Source organism: Micropterus salmoides, unplaced genomic scaffold, assembly GCF_014851395.1.
Source record: "Micropterus salmoides isolate LMB-PRFRI ecotype aquatic unplaced genomic scaffold, ASM1485139v1 Ms_hic_scaffold_3, whole genome shotgun sequence".
NCBI classification, from domain to species: domain Eukaryota; kingdom Metazoa; phylum Chordata; class Actinopteri; order Centrarchiformes; family Centrarchidae; genus Micropterus; species Micropterus salmoides.
In genome coordinates, this window is record NW_024042261.1 from 33770597 (window position 1) to 33785901 (window position 15305).

Genomic DNA, 15305 nt, shown 5'->3' on the forward strand with positions numbered 1-15305 from the left:
ACCAGCTGGACCCATAAAAAGTTCAACTTTTCAACCAGATGGCATCCTGGATAAAATTAACATTTAAATCTTTGTATGCAAATAAAAAGGTAGATGTGTAGAAATAGCTGAATCCGCTAGTCACCTGTCATACTTTTACTTTTGTTCCCCATCTTTTAACATGAAAGCAAACTGCCAGACAGGAAGACCTGCAGACAGGTTTAATAATACAGGAAAAATAATGGTTGGTGGATTATTGAGGTATGGGCAACAAATCAACCACTCTGGCAATCAATAAAGTCATATTCCTCAGGGAAATTGCATTTGAGCTGACTGGATGTATACTGGATCAGCAGCGTGTATGTCTGAGTGTGTCTGTACATGGTTGAGTGTGTTCCTGGGGGTGGATTACACAATCATTTCCAGCTGTCGTGCATATTCGATGACCTGTTGTGCCAGCTCTGTGGAGGGGATGGTCACCTCTTCTGTCCGCTGCTGTTGACTGGTGAAAGAGTAATAGCCATCTGGGCTCAGACTCCATCCCCTCTGAAATGAAATGAACAATCAGTTTGGGCTGTTTACCACTTTTATTCATTTTAGGAAAGAACCTAGGAAGGAATTTTGTTTCAATTTTAAAAATGTAATCACAAGAAAAACTTGTTGAAGAACAGCTGAAGGTTAAACGATAAGCAATCTACCATTCCAGTGACTGGCTGCTTTTTCCACCTAACCAAATTTTTTCATTGGCTTCTGTTTATTTAAATACTACTTATTGGACGACTAAGTAATCGATCCTATCCTGCATTGAGCCTTGTTTTAAAACCCTAACAGGGTTTTGCTGTTAAAGCTAATTACACTAATGACATGCCCTTTCGGGTTCAGCTAGCACAAGGTACAGTAATGCAGATGTTATGCATCCATGGAGATCCAAACATTTTCCCTATATTAGTAAGATATATTATGAAGAAACATGTCTAGTAGTAATGACGCCTACAATGTGAGATGCATCTTGGTAGGTACCAGCCCTCATGATAACCTCTCTTTTCTTCAGATAACTAAAAAATTAATAAGTTAGTTGCCACCAAACCTCGTACTGAAAATGTGAGTGGACACTCACACCATTATATTCATTTCAGCCTCAAAATACAATACAATTTTTTAAATTTTTTCTTTAAATCAGGAAGCAAATGTTTTCTTCTTGTAATCTCTGCATACTACTTAATTTGACATACAAATTCATTTTGCCTCCCAAATAAATATATACATACCTTCTTGGCATACTCTGTCATCTTTTTGGGGGAACTGAAGAAAAGCACACGGGTGGCTTCACTGAACTGGATCTGCTCATATGCTTTCTCTATGCAACCTGCAATCTCATCACTGCAATTGAAAAGACCACAGTTTAAATTATCTTTAAAAGACAATGTCATATCATCACCTGGTCTTCCTGATAATTAGAAAATAACTGAAATGAAGTTGATTCCTTTGCAGAGTCAATACTTTCTAGAGATCACTTACTATAGGAAAGAAAAGGAGGTTGTGTTTAATTGTCATCCATTTTGGCTAAAATCTTAGGTAGCATAAACAATTAGTACCGTAACTATGCTGAAGGTGCCATTTATCGATATATCGGGATAAGGTTGAATGAACTGTCAACCAGTCATGACATTCACTAGTATTTCCATGGTATTACACAAGCAAATTTTTTTAATCTCAAGATGCACTGGGACCTCAAAATAAATTTACAAAATAATTTTATAAGGAAAATAAACACGAGCATTGGTTATAAAGCACACAAAAAAGAAACGAGTGTAGAAATGATGAAACATGGTTATCATGTTGATTCTTACCGAATTGTGTCAAGCAGAATATCAATAAAAAAGGTGTAGCTCTCAGCAGGGATGTTGCCTTTGGCAAGAAACACCTTGTTGTAGCTTCCCTCCATTAAGTACTGAAAATGAGCAATATAATATATACATAACACATTACAGTGGTATTTACATACAAGGTATTATTGACACTGTGTTTATATTATATGTAAACATTGAATTCAACAGAGCCCTGCATCTGGGAAAACATTTACCAAGTCCTGCCAATTTATTTGTGCTTGTAACTTTGAAATCTAAATCAAACTTTATAAAGATAGATGTCTATTACCTGAGACATGTCTGCACACAGGAGTCAAACATGGCCAACTAAAAGTAAACATGGAGTACTGAAACGTCTACTGTAGTGCCAAAACTGTATAAATACAATGTTGAAATATCAAAAATAGAGGAAATATGATAATTTGATTCATCAGTTAATTCATCAATTAATTTTAAGGCACCACTACCCCAAAACAATGCTAGCCTTCCACTAACCCTCTGGGTGCTCCTCCCTAATTTTCTGGACTAGTCACAACAATCTGCAACCAATTGCCAGGGACAACAGAAGAAAAATTGTCTCCGGGCTAATTCTCGCATATTTACATTGCTAAAAAGCAAATACATTCATTAATATGCACTGTCCCTTTTAAATAAATAAATAAAAATAAATCCTTTTGCTCAAATAATGTAACGATACTAATTTAGGTAAATCAATTAAGAAATTCTACAACCCAATTTATTAATTTGTGGGTACAAATGTCAAAATATAATCCCTTGACACTCATAACAATGCAACATAAAGCCTTATGTTTATGACTTATGTGCTTTGTCTGGGGGTAAACTGCAGTACCTGCTCCAAGGACACTGGGTGTCTGATGTATACGTTGGTCTGAATATCTCGTGCACTCAGTCTCTCAAGTTCTGTGTGAAACTCAGACACACGGTTCTGTGAGAGCAGGAAGAGCAGGTTCAGTCCAAGTAACTGGTGCATGTAGGCAGCTTCAGGTAGTTCGTCCCTTAATAAGAAAGGTAAAGAAAGAGCAATGTTACAAAAACACACTTAGTAGAAAGTAACAAAATCCAACTATACAGGAAAAACCACGAAGGTGGCATTACTTGTAATCAAAGTAGTAACATTTTAGCTGGGCCATGTATCTCTCAAATGAAGGGATGTCCTTCTTGAGGATACTCCACAGGGCTCCAATTTCAAGGACATCGCCTAAAACACAGACACAAATCTTAATTGATAACTAATCCATGTTTTAAATGCATGTTGTCTGTCAACTTGACTTGCCACATATACTCACGAGCTAAAATGAGCTGCTGCTTTGTGAGCGCGGACCCACTGGTAGGTAAAAAGTTCAGCTCCAGTAATGAAACCTGTAAAGAGGAGTTGGGTGTCATTTTCTATAAAAATTTCAAACTTCACCTGTCACTTGTGTTATCCAAATTTGTAGCTCCTCCTACTACGGCACTGGGTTTTTGGAAAGTAAAACCATCGTCTGAACGATAGAATTTTAACATTAATATTTTAAAAAACAAAGAATTTTGTCTTCACTAACTATCATGTTAATGTTTGTTTTTGTTGTGTCAGCTCCAGATTGAAACTAGCTGGAGAATGAATTAGCGAACGATGACTTAACTGTTAACATTAGCAACACTGACAGTAATAATGATTTGTTTCCTGATTGTCGTAACAGAAATCCTAAAACGATTAAATTGCCTTTTCGGCAAAACTATAAAATGATGTTAACAAACTGACACTCAACGTTATTATCACAAAAGAAACATCATTGTAGGTGTCTAAAGGTTAATGGAAATACTCAAACTTACGCTCAAAATTAGCCTAGCTAGCCTAGATTAGCAAGCTTAGCTACATTTGCTAACAGCGCCGACGCATCTTAATATTAGCCAGCGTTCCTGCTTACAATAAAAATAGACAGTAAAAAGTGCGACTCTACCTTAAGTTTGGTTAGAAGTTCTCCACATTTACTCAGGTTTGGGTTTTTCTTGTTCCACTCTGCTTTCAGCGTCTCATACAACCCCGCAGTCTCTTTCAACGCCATGGTGATTCTGCAAAATCCACGACACCGGCCAACGGAATACGTTAAAGGACTGTCGTGAAACAGTCGTATTGGTTGCCATGGGCTGGCTGAGACAGGCGGCGGTTCAAGATGGCGGCATTCAGCGGTGAACGATGGCTAAATGATTTACCAAATCATGCAATTTTCAAAAACATACGAGAGAAGTTGGACTTGGAAGCTAACGCAAATGAAAGGGGGGTCGCTAAAAACCTTACCTTTTGTTTGGGTGGGGACTTTTTCGTGTGGGACGACGCCGACCGCGTGTTTTACACGACCAACTTGCGACAGCTAAACTCGGATGAGAGTCGCAGTAGCGGGAACTATCAAGCATTGCTGTGCATTAACCCTCCTCTTTTCGAAGTGTGCCAAGTGCTGCTAAGTCCAACGCAGCACCATGTCGCGCTCGTCGGGCAGCGAGGCGTCTCGGTGCTGGAGCTCCCTCAGCGGTGGGGCAAGAGGTCCGAGTTCGAGGGCGGAAGGAGCGAAATCAACTGCAAGACCATCCCGGTGGCAGAGCGCTTCTTCACCAGCTCACCGTCAGTGAAACTGCGGCAGGCGGCTTGGTACCCCAGCGAGACCGATGAGCCCCACTTGGTGCTGCTCACATCCGACAACACCATCAGGTTTTACGGCTTGAAGTCGCCCCAGACGCTGACCAAAGTCCTGCCAGTGTCGCAGTCGGAAGATGACAGCAGCGTCCATCATCCAGTCCGTTCATATGCAGCATCTCTAGGCGAGATAGCAGTGGCGTTTGACTTTGGGCCGATTTCGTCCCCCCATCGGAAGCTGGCAGCACAGTGCTCCAAAGAACAGCTGGTCTACCCTCTGTACATCCTCTACGAAAATGGGGAGACGTATGTGAGCTACACGAGCCAGGCAAACGGCGTGAGTCTAAGTAAACCCGTTGGACCCCTTCCGATGTATCCTGCAGCAGAGGATAACTATGGCTATGATGCTTGTGCCATTCTCTGCCTGCCATGTGTGCCCAGCATCCTGGTCATCGCTACTGAAACAGGCACGCTGTATCACTGTGTGGTGCTGGAGTCTGATGAAGAGGATGAGACAGGGGCAGTGGAGAAGTGGATCCGGGGAACAGAGGCAGTGCCTGCTCTCTATGTATTTGAGTGTGTTGAGCTAGAGCTCACCCTTAAAGTAGCCACAGGAGAGGATGAGGAGCCTCAAGAGTTTGATTTCACCTGTCCAATCAGACTGCACAGAGACCCCTTGTGTGAGCACAGGTATCACTGCACCCACGAAGCAGGAGTGCACAGTGTGGGTCTAATCTGGGTCAACAAGCTGCAGAAGTTCCTGCGGTCAGATGAGGAGGATAAGGACAGTATCCAGGAGCTGGCTGCTGAGAAGCGCTGTATTGTAGAACACATTCTTTGTACCAGACCACTTCTAACCAATCGGTCAGCTCCAATTCGTGGCTTTTTGATTGTGTCTGACCTTTCCTTGGGCGCCACTATGATCTGCATTACCAGCACCTATGAGTGCATCCTTTTGCCCCTGCTGAGCTCCATTCGCCCTCCCTCTCCTCCCCTGCTTTGTTCCCATCCAGGTCCAGGCTCTGGAAGCTCCCCTCTGCGTGGGCTGGCTGACGACTCCTTCGAGCAGCACATCCGCAACATCCTGGTACGTAGCTCTACCAATCCTCTCGTACTTAAGGCTGGGGACAAGGACACGTCACCACCACCTCCAGAGTGTCTGCAGCTCCTTAGCAGAGCCACACAGGTCTTCCATGAGGAGTACATTCTCAAGCAGGACATGGCCCGTGAAGAGATGCAGAGAAGGGTAAAACTCCTGACAGGTCAGAAGAAAAAGCAGCTGGAAGAGTTGTCTCTGTGCAGGGAGGAGAGGATGAGTCTGAGAGAGGCAGCAGAGAGGCTGGCTGATAAGTACGAAGATGCAAAGTATCGTCAGGAAACCATCATGAACAGGGTTAAAAAAGTGCTGGGCAGCCTGCAAAGCCAACTACCCATACTGTCAAACAGTGAAAAGGACATGAAGAGGGAGCTGCAGACCATTGGCGATCAGCTGAAACACTTGGACAACCTCATCAGACAGGTGAAGATGAAGATGGAGTACCAGAAGAAACAAGTGGACAAGGATGTGCCTGCAGCCAGGACAACAGTTTCACTCAATGCCCACCAGAAGAAGGTTGTTCAAGATGTGATCCGCGAACAGGGACAGCAAATTGGTGACATGATGAAACAGATCAAAGACATCAAAAACCATTTCAGTTTCTAAGCACTGCAGAAATCACTAAAATTGTATTGCAAACTATTGGGGGACATTATTCAAATGATGTTTTGAATACTGTTATTGAATTGAATTTTGTGACATTTGATGAGAAACTGGAATGAGTGCTTTTGTCATAAGTTCATGTGCCATGAATGGGTATTGGAATGAAAACATTTTATATACGCTGATATAACTTTACCTTTGATACTACATGTTGTTTGCCTCTTAATAGGGATACGATAGGTTTGCCTTCCTGTCATGCATAAAGTTTTGCTTTTTTTTCAGTATTTTTAAGTGTTAAGAGTTTGAGTCAGTGATTTAGTCAGCGCAGAATATAACATGTATAGGCAGGTAAAATGGGAAATATTTTGATGAATATATTTAGCATATACATTTTCAACATGGTTTGCTCCCTTTTTGGATTAATAATAAAACTTAAAGTTCTCTGTAACTGTCTTTACTCGTTTGTGACAAATTACATTAGCCTTTTACTATTGTCCAAGATAAATGCAATTTTAAGTGAATTAAAAACACATTGACTTAAATAAAATCATACTAAAATAAAAATGTACATCAAAAATACAACATACAAAAAAAGGGTAGAGAAAGGGCGGTTAAAGGATAGGTTCACATTTTTGTTAAATGCTTTGTGCATTGTAATTTGTCCTTTTGTCCATAATGCAACAAGAGATCCCTTCCTAACTCCAAACGAGATAGGGGTCAGAATCCTCCATCTTTATTACGCCCTGCTTTGTGTATTGTAAATGCATATTTAAATTCAACTGAAGCTTCAGAAGTCTGATTTGACTAACTCTGAAGGCTTTTATTAGTTTCAGCTGAACATTAAAATGTTTTGCACAAAAGGAGGAACCACATCGTGGATCACTTCAGGAGGAACCATTACAGCAACATTTCCACCATACAGTATGTGCACACTGTCCTTTAATGCACATGCCTCCAGTCTGCCATCTACAGTTGGACACTCTTGTGTACAGTTTGTGTAAGGTTGCCAGGAATCCTGTATCCACCAGATGTCACCCCTCTCCAGAGTTGATGACCTCAGTATTTTTTCCACAGCAGGTTTGCTAGTGAGGAATTCCCCACATAAACACTGGGTGACGTATATGGAGACCCCGGTTTCGTTGAGTAAGCTTCATTGTTAGGGATGTCTGATGTTGGTGGGGATGCTGTGCTGTAGTGTAGGCCTGCCTGCAAGTTTCACCCCCTTTCTGTGGCAGCACTGCAAAGCTTCATTTGAGCAACACATGTTTGAGATGATTTATGACTCAGCACAGCCTAATTATGTAACAGATGGGCATTGTTCAAACTGCTATGGGGATTTTTTATCCATCTGTCTAAAATGCAATCTAGCAGTAACTTAAAAATATACAAGAAGCAAGCAAAGTCAGTTTATAGTAAAGAAACTCCATAAGACCATTTCAGCTGTCCTCAGTGAATTTTGTCACCTTGACTTTTTCACATATTACCTCCCTCTTTCTCTCTCACACACAAATGAAGAGGAGAAGGCGTGGTGTGCTGCAGGTCTAACTCAGGAACACTCCAAATAGGGATATGTTGTTAAAGTCTTTCATAAAGGTACAGTGTCTAGATCCTGTGCATGAGCCTGAGGAAACTTAGTGGACCCTAGGAAAGGAGATATTAATAACTCTTAGACCAGCCCACCACATTCTTCACATGTGAGTCACTATAAACCAGTGAGCAAGGAGGAAAGGGCTGCTTTGCCTCTGTTTCTCATTTGTGTTTCTTTCCATGGAGGAGTGGAACAGGGAGGCGGGGAGGCCACTCCTTCTGCAAACCTTAAAAGCCTTATGTGAAACACGCACAGTTCTACGTGGAATACATATTTGTGCTTATACCGCATAGTTTACACAGGATTAAACCAAACCGATTTACAGGCGTGCTAATGAGAGAGTGAATATAGAACTTAACAGGAAAGAAGGGGACTGGACTGTGTTTAACTGCGAGTGTGTTAAAGAGAGAGAGGCAGAGAAAGGTCTTCAGTTGGTGGGAATGATGGGAGAGCCTCGGAAAATGGTGGTATGGGGACTTGGCAGGGGAGAGTGTGACTCACTGTTTTTGTGGTCTGTCACTGAGAGACCAAGTGAGCTTGATAGAAAAGAAAATCTTTTCAAAAGATTGCCAAATGAAATGCACTCAACAACTGGTTCTATGTCCTGAGCTTTGTTATGCTGAGCTATGTTTCACTGTATCCATTTTTCATAACCAAATATTTTAGTTACTTTCAAGCTTTGAACTTTTACTTACAAAGGGGTCACTCAAGAGACAAGACACAGTCAGGGAATTTTATTTTGGTTACAAATATAGTTAACAGTTGGTGGAGATGTGTACAGTAGTCAGTAATATATCAATCATTCAGTCTAGTTGAAATGTTTATCTCAGCATGTCATATTCTTTTATGACTGAGATATTGTTCCTGCACATATAAAACAACAGCAACAATTACAAAAATAATATATAGTATCTGCACAAAATTGTGGCATGTAAAGCATCAAAGTGAAATGCAGGTTATTAGATTTGTGCTGCCAGTTTGAGTTTAAAATGCTATAAACAAGCAATATAAGTCTTGTAAATACACTTGTAGATGATACCCTCACTCGAATTACAAATTATTACCAAGATAATATTTGCCAGTCCAATCTAGTCACTGAATGAATGTTGAATTTAAAGGATTTAATACAGAAAACCTTTCCTATGTTTTCAGTAAAATCTATGTTGAAAAATGCTCACTTAGAGGCTGCCAGCCTTTATTTATTTCTGCTCAGCAAACACAAGTAGGTATATTTTTAATGCTCATCATAAAAAGCTAACTTTGAGAAGCCAAATGGAAGAAGCACCCAGACCCGTGTGACTTCATAATACACAATCTTTTGCAGTAAGGCCTTGTTGTAGTCTCAAAGGATTGACTTAAACTTTAATACAGTACGGTCCATTGTGCAAGACCAAATTGGTCTCAGAGGAAAAGTTGAACGCATTACATACAACTTTTTGGGTCATGGGTGTGGAGAAAAATAGGAGCAAACACTAACAGTAGCATAAGTGTGAAAGCCAATAGAGAAGAGTATCTCTCAGCTCCAGGGACTTTGTGACATGTCTATGCATCAGAACCCTTCTGCCTGCGTTTGGAGGGCGGGATCAGACGTGTAGGAAGCTCAGGGGGTAGACCATGGCCCTCCAGCTTAACCTCAATCAGGTGGCTGGCCAGAGCAAATTCTTCATCATCCAGCATGCCATCGTGGTCCACATCCGACAGCTTCCAGATGCGACCCAGCACCGAGTTGGGCAGGCGGGAGCTCACCATCCAGTCCTTAGCCTTGATGCCACTCAGTTTCCCCTCATTGGGAGCGAGGTTATAGAAGATTTCATCATATTTGGGCTTGTCTTTGGTCACGACCCAATCATCCTCCTCTTCACATCCCTCTCCATTCTCCTCTGCAAAGGGGTCACCCTCATTGAAGGGTCCGGCTCGGTTCCCAATGAAGGCTCCACCCTGCACCCCTAGTTGCTCACCTGCTTCCAGCTCCTCCTGCCGCAGGAGAGGCATGAGTTTTGCAATGTCGGCGGAGAGCAACTCATCCAAGGCTGCCATTAGATTAGGCTTCACGGTTTTGAACTTTGTGAAATCATGAACCATCAGTTGCTCCTTTACAAAGGGAATGATAAAAATTAGCCACAAGATCTCAGCTCATGATTTCAGCTGTGCCCATTAGTGAAAACAAACAGACTCAGACTAACCTGCATCTTGGCACAATCTGGGAAGTCTCCAGCAGAAATGTTTTGCTGCAGCTGGATCTTGGAGAAAATAACTGGCAACTGGTAGATCAGATTCTTCTTTTTATTGTCCTTTCTGAAGACAGAAGGCATCTCCTGCTTCAGATAGCTGATGATGTGGGCATGGACCTGGGATTAAAAATTAAAAATATTTTTCCACCAAGGTTTTAACACAACTAACATGATTAGAGTGCAGAAATGTCAAGCTGTAAATCATAATTTAATAAGCACGTCAACATGTCAATAAAACCCACCCTAACTAGACGTGCCCTCTTGACCAGGTCATTCAGCTTGCGTAAAGCTGCATTGCGAGGAAGGTTCTGGATGTCAGCGAACAGATCTTCCTCCTCCAACTCAAACAGCTTACGGTTGTCTGTAACCATCAGCGGCTCTGACCAGAAGGAGCCGATGTAGACGCGCAGAACCTCAGGGGTGCCAAACACCTTTCCCAGGGACCACATGAGTGCACCGTACACCCGCATCAGCTGCTGGGTGCCCACCATATCTGCCTTGTTGAGCACCACACGTAGCTTGTCCTCATTACCTTTCAGGGCACCGATGGCCTCGGAGAACTCGTCTGATATCTCCAGTTTATGGGCATCAAACAGCAGTATGATGCGGTCCACGCGCTCTGCAAACCAGCGCAGCACAGCTGGGAAGTCATAGCCTGTTTGAAGAGAAAAAGGTTGAGTAAGTTATTCATAGACCCAAGTGAGCAGTAAGCACTAAACAAAAAAAAGAGGGCAGGAGAGGGGAGAAGGTCGACATAGACACAAACCCTTCACACTTCTTCTGGATCTGTCAAATCCACTTCAGCTGTACATTCAGGGCTTCACTTAATGCAAAATACCACTTTCTAAAAACAACTCTCTCCCTGTTCACATGTAAAATACCAGTTTACAGGTGATCTCTTCATCTGTATTAACACAGTCATACTAAAATAGTCAGTTCACCCAAATTACAAAAAATATATTTTCTCACTTTCCCCAGTGCTATATAGTAGATAGATTTGGTTTTTCAGTTGACTTTTGTCTGGTACTCACAACATTATTTAAAAAATTAACAGCATCATCTTTTCAAAATTGATGTCCCAGTAACTCCCACAAACTTCACTGTGAGCAGTTTGCATTGGAACTACAACTTACCAAAGCAATAGTTTGGATTATCCAGAGAAATAAGTACTCTCTCTCTCTCTGAGAAGACTTGTTGATGCTGAATTTTAAATATGTAATTTATCAGTGCTGTGAAAGCCACAAACAGCATTCCATTCACCTCCACTGTATTTGGGTGGAGGCAGAAATCTCACAGACAAATAAATTTCAAAACCTCGGCAAAAAAAATCGTCATGATACCACTGGATGCACTGACTCTTTAAACTTGTTAGTTGCTCATGCAGAATGACTTGAGTAATAATAGGTTACTTAAAGCATGGATGAATAGAAAAGTGAAAAACTACTGTGAGATGATGGTGATAGTTATTTCTCAGTAACAGTACATTCTTCAAGATGTGCTGACAGAATTTTGTCTGTACTATCTCTGTTCCTGATTATGATTTTATGGCTGCTCAGTGTACATCTGATGTTTTTTTTTTGCCCTGCTGCCAAGTGTTATTGTGACAGAGCAAACTGGTCCCATGAGTTAGCCAGGCGTGCCAAGGAGATGAGTTTGTGAGCCGACGTTCAGGGAAGTGCGTCTCTGCAGGCCCCCCATGCCCTCTCCTCACCTTTGCCACCTTTGCCACCTCTCTCACCTCGGCTCACTCTCTGCTTAGCACCAGACAGGATCCCCGGTGTGTCAATAATGCTGATGCTCTCCAGGACCTGGTTGGGCATCTGGGCACACTGAAACCTGGTATTTTCATCAGCAGACAGAAGAAAAGTCACATAAACAATGACACACAAGTTCAAAGAGGGCAAATATGTTTCATACACTCTCAGTGTAGAAGGAAATAGTCTAAATCATGTGAAAAAATGGTTAACTCTTATTAAAGAAGCCAGTGTGATCTAAGGGGCAGATTAGAAGCTGCTCTTTCCACACACCCCCCTCACCCTCCTACTGCAGGCCATTGTGTGCAAGCAGGCCTCACATTGCTATGAGCTTCCTGAAGGAAAATGACCACTTCTGCCAGAATCAAACAATAAGGCCTGCTAATGATGTGTGGCTTAGAACAACAACACCACTTCCTGTGGCGTAAAAGCTTAACGAGCCCACCGTTCCCAGAACAGGAAGTCAAAGCAAAAGAAGAGATGCAAATACGTTTGCAAACACACCCTGCAGAGGGACTGCTGGAAAACTGGCATGTTTAGAGCGCCATTAATGGTAGCAATGTTTCTATCACATGTCTATCTGCATGTTCATGTTTCTAGCAGCTAACAGCACTCTATTGTAAAACATGTGACTTCATTCTTAGTTTACATCAGTGGAAAAACACAGAAATCTGGCGGCCCAGACAGTAAACAGAGTAGAGGAAAGAACTTCGCTGTTAAGGTTTCTCTTACAAGTTCCCTAAGCCTTGCAAAGTCTGTGACTTCATTTATTTGTCTTTGCCCCGAGAGGCTGTGTATCCCCCTGACCTCGTCTTTGAACTTGTGTACATTGCAGTTCCTGTCTGAGCACATTAGCTTTCATCACCCTCTCGGGTGATATCGCTCCCTTTCTCCGTTTTTCCACAAATAAGGCAAGTGCCTCCCTGCTCTGAAATTTGGCACAAGGACTTGAAATTCCAAAGAGCTAAAAAACTTTCTGTTTTCTCTCCTTCCCTGTTTTCATGCCTTGGATTCTCTCACACAGTCAGTCCATTGTTTTTTTTATTATTATCATTCTTTTTTTTGGCATTTCTGCTTTATTTGATAGTCACAGTAGAGACAGACAGGAAAGGCAGGTGAAATAGAGAGGGGATATCATGCAGCAAAGGGCCCAAGCCCCAGTCTGTCTGCTCTGCAATCATTACACAACGCACTGTGAATACAGTCCCTGTTCTCACCTGTTGAGGAAGGTGTTTCCAAAAGGGTTGAGTTTGCGGAAAGGCTTGTTGGGGTCTACAATAAGGGCGTTCCCAGGGATGACTCCCTCCACCTCCCCATGCATGATGGCTGTGAAGCAGTCAGTGGTGGGTTCAGGTCCCACCCTGCTTCCAGGAATATCCTGCTCCAGTAGATACCTATCAGTCACACATAGAGCTTGTGATTTTTTCAGTAACTTACTGGTAAACTTAGCAATCACACACAATCTAACAGTGAACAAATCTTTGATGCTAGGCTGTAATGTCTTACTTGATGAATGTTGTTTTTCCAGTAGAGTACTGTCCCACCACCAGCACCATAGGCTTGTTGTCAAAGTCTGCGTCCTCCAGACTGGGAGAGTGGAAGTCATGGAAACCATAGTACTGCTCCAGAGGCAGCAGCTTCTTACGATACAAAGACTTGAGCCCTTCTGTCACAGTGCGGATCACCTCAGGCGCCTTCTTCACATTTTTTCGCCCCCAGCGTGACATGTTGATTGACTAACAAGATGATAGAGAGCTTCTTATAAAAAAATCTGTGTCAGAGTATATCTGTTGTTTGGAGCTGTATTTCCTGTGGCTGAACCTTCAGGTGTTTCCTGTATTTATGTGAATGCTGCTCACTTGTCCTTGAAACCTCCTCTGCAGACACCAAGGGGAACGATAGGGCTGCTGTTTCGTTTGAAGTCTGGATCTTCCCGTTTGAAAACAGTCACCACACTGATAACGTTTAACCCCTGTAATGTGGACAGAATATGAGACAAGAGGAGATTAATCCAAATAGAAAAAAAAGATTCCAAATAGCAAAGTTTCTTAGTGTTCTTGCACCTGGTGATCAAAGTCTGACACAACCTAGAGTAAGGATGTGGAATCTGGAGTAAGCCCACCAGGAGTCTGCCAAGCATTATCCGAGCATGCCTGGAAAAAGTTGGTGTTCACACTGGAAAACTCGCAAACCCAGCCCTGCGTCAGGATTTGCACAGGGATAGCTCATTTCTATACAGTGAAATGAGTAAGACATTCCTTTTATCCTCTGCAGTTCCTCTCAGTGGATGGCTCAGTTGTTCATGTAAGGAAAAGAGATTGTAGAGAGTAGGCTATATATGGAAAAACAAATGTAACCCTTGAGCAACAATCTGTCTTTTTTTAACCGTAGTCTACAGAAACACTGGATTATGAATTAAAGGCATACCTCATTACTAGAAGCAGACTGACACAAAGGTTAGACATGAACTCATCTGAGGAGAGCTTCTCTCTTACAAATCCCATTTAAACAGGGATAAAAAAAAAAAAAAACTGCCCAGAGGAGAATAGGCAACCCAGTCCTGACATGTCACAAGACCAGTGTGGAAAGATTTGTCAAAATGGCGAACCCTGGAGATCTACAGGAGAGACATTAAATTTGATTTCACTGCCATTACATACATAATTACCGTGACAGCCAATTTGTATGAGTAAAAGTTGCTTTAGAGGCTTGCTGTCAGAATCAAAGGTTTGGTTAAGGCTCTGGGATCAATTCCTAAAGTATAAGGATGGTGGAAAATGCCTTGTGGGTTTGTACACCACAATTGCAACACAATTTTGGACTTACACAAAAAATGTAACATGCAGGAGCAACAAGCATCAAGAGAGTCATACATAATATCCAAATGAAGAAATGGAAAAAAAAAAAAACATCTTCAAAAAGATATGCGAGTTTCCAAGTGTAAGTAAGTAGTGTGATCTTTGCACTTATCAAACACCATCAACTCTACTGTATCACAATCGGACTAAGTTTGAGTAAAAGTTAAAATACTAGCTGATCATTATAACCATATTTAAAGTGTAAAAAGCAGTATTTACCACGTAATTATGGAGAAAGCACAGACTTCTTCAACACCTTGATCACTCTTTCCCTCCAGTCTTTCCGTTTGGAGATTGGAAAATATTTTGACTTGAGAAGACAAAAACAGTCTCTTGGAGGAGCTGCAGCAACATGTACGGGTGTACCTCTGACAGCAAATAGGAACCCTCAGTGGAGCGCCAACGCAGCTAGATTATAGAGGATCGTTCTTCTTCAGGGTTTAATGCATTTCAGATGAGCTCCAAATCTGGCAAGGGTCCTTACTCTGCTCGCTGAAAGAGAACAAGGCAAACACTAACACACACACTTTTCTCTCCCCTTGCTCGCTTCTCCTAGTTTAATGCACCTCCTCTTCCAGGGATGCCTTGCAACACTGTGAGCAGAACTAACACTATGCTCAATACAGGGATGAGCTGAGCTGTGGTCAGAGGGCGTGGACCTGAAGGAGGGGGGTTGTGAATAAATAATTTGGGTGG

The 15305-nt window shown here is 42.1% G+C and overlaps 3 protein-coding genes across 5 annotated transcripts; 1 reads left to right on the top strand and 2 right to left on the bottom strand.

Annotated features, from left to right (window-relative positions):
• Window positions 1–387: 387 nt before the first annotated feature.
• On the bottom strand, window positions 388–3913 carry psmd8 (proteasome 26S subunit, non-ATPase 8). The gene is made up of 6 exons (XM_038692525.1): window positions 3841–3913; window positions 2964–3066; window positions 2698–2863; window positions 1830–1930; window positions 1248–1359; window positions 388–525 (listed from the first exon to the last, which is right to left on the bottom strand). Exons 1-6 carry the CDS (start codon window positions 3911–3913, stop codon window positions 388–390), a joined length of 693 nt encoding a protein of 230 aa, XP_038548453.1.
• Window positions 3914–3988: 75 nt separating this feature from the next.
• Window positions 3989–6626, top strand: nup88 (nucleoporin 88). Its single transcript, XM_038692381.1, has one exon. The coding sequence runs from the start codon at window positions 4022–4024 to the stop codon at window positions 6179–6181; it is 2160 nt and encodes a 719-aa protein (XP_038548309.1). The 5' UTR covers window positions 3989–4021; the 3' UTR covers window positions 6182–6626.
• Window positions 6627–8485: 1859 nt separating this feature from the next.
• On the bottom strand, window positions 8486–15208 carry ehd2b (EH-domain containing 2b). 3 transcript variants are annotated; one of them, XM_038692969.1, is made up of 8 exons: window positions 14829–15208; window positions 13611–13723; window positions 13258–13487; window positions 12969–13145; window positions 11709–11833; window positions 10240–10652; window positions 9950–10114; window positions 8486–9857 (listed from the first exon to the last, which is right to left on the bottom strand). In XM_038692969.1, the coding sequence occupies exons 3-8, from the start codon at window positions 13476–13478 to the stop codon at window positions 9309–9311; spliced, it is 1650 nt and encodes a 549-aa protein (XP_038548897.1). In that variant the 5' UTR covers window positions 13479–13487; window positions 13611–13723; window positions 14829–15208; the 3' UTR covers window positions 8486–9308. The 3 variants fall into 3 exon arrangements, with proteins under 3 accessions (XP_038548897.1, XP_038548896.1, XP_038548898.1); XM_038692968.1 differs by having other exon boundaries at window positions 13258–13723; XM_038692970.1 differs by having other exon boundaries at window positions 11736–11833; window positions 13258–13723; window positions 14829–15207.
• Between the last annotated feature and the right edge of the window lie 97 nt (window positions 15209–15305).

Bases quoted from the DNA above. Each gene is read 5' to 3' on its own strand.
- psmd8 (XM_038692525.1), bottom strand. From the start codon at position 3,913: ATGGCGTTGAAAGAGACTGCGGGGTTGTATGAGACGCTGAAAGCAGAG. The intron at 2,864-2,963 runs GTAATGCCACCT...TTTCTTATTAAG, and splicing joins TGTTACTACTTTGATTACAA to GGACGAACTACCTGAAGCTG. The intron at 1,360-1,829 runs GTAAGAATCAAC...TTTCAATTGCAG, and splicing joins ATTCTGCTTGACACAATTCG to TGATGAGATTGCAGGTTGCA.
- nup88 (XM_038692381.1), top strand. From the start codon at position 4,022: ATGGCGGCATTCAGCGGTGAACGATGGCTAAATGATTTACCAAATCAT.
- ehd2b (XM_038692969.1), bottom strand. From the start codon at position 13,478: ATGTCACGCTGGGGGCGAAAAAATGTGAAGAAGGCGCCTGAGGTGATC. The intron at 13,146-13,257 runs GTAAGACATTAC...TGTGACTGATAG, and splicing joins GGAAAAACAACATTCATCAA to GTATCTACTGGAGCAGGATA. The intron at 10,115-10,239 runs GTGGGTTTTATT...TTTTAATCCCAG, and splicing joins AGAGGGCACGTCTAGTTAGG to GTCCATGCCCACATCATCAG.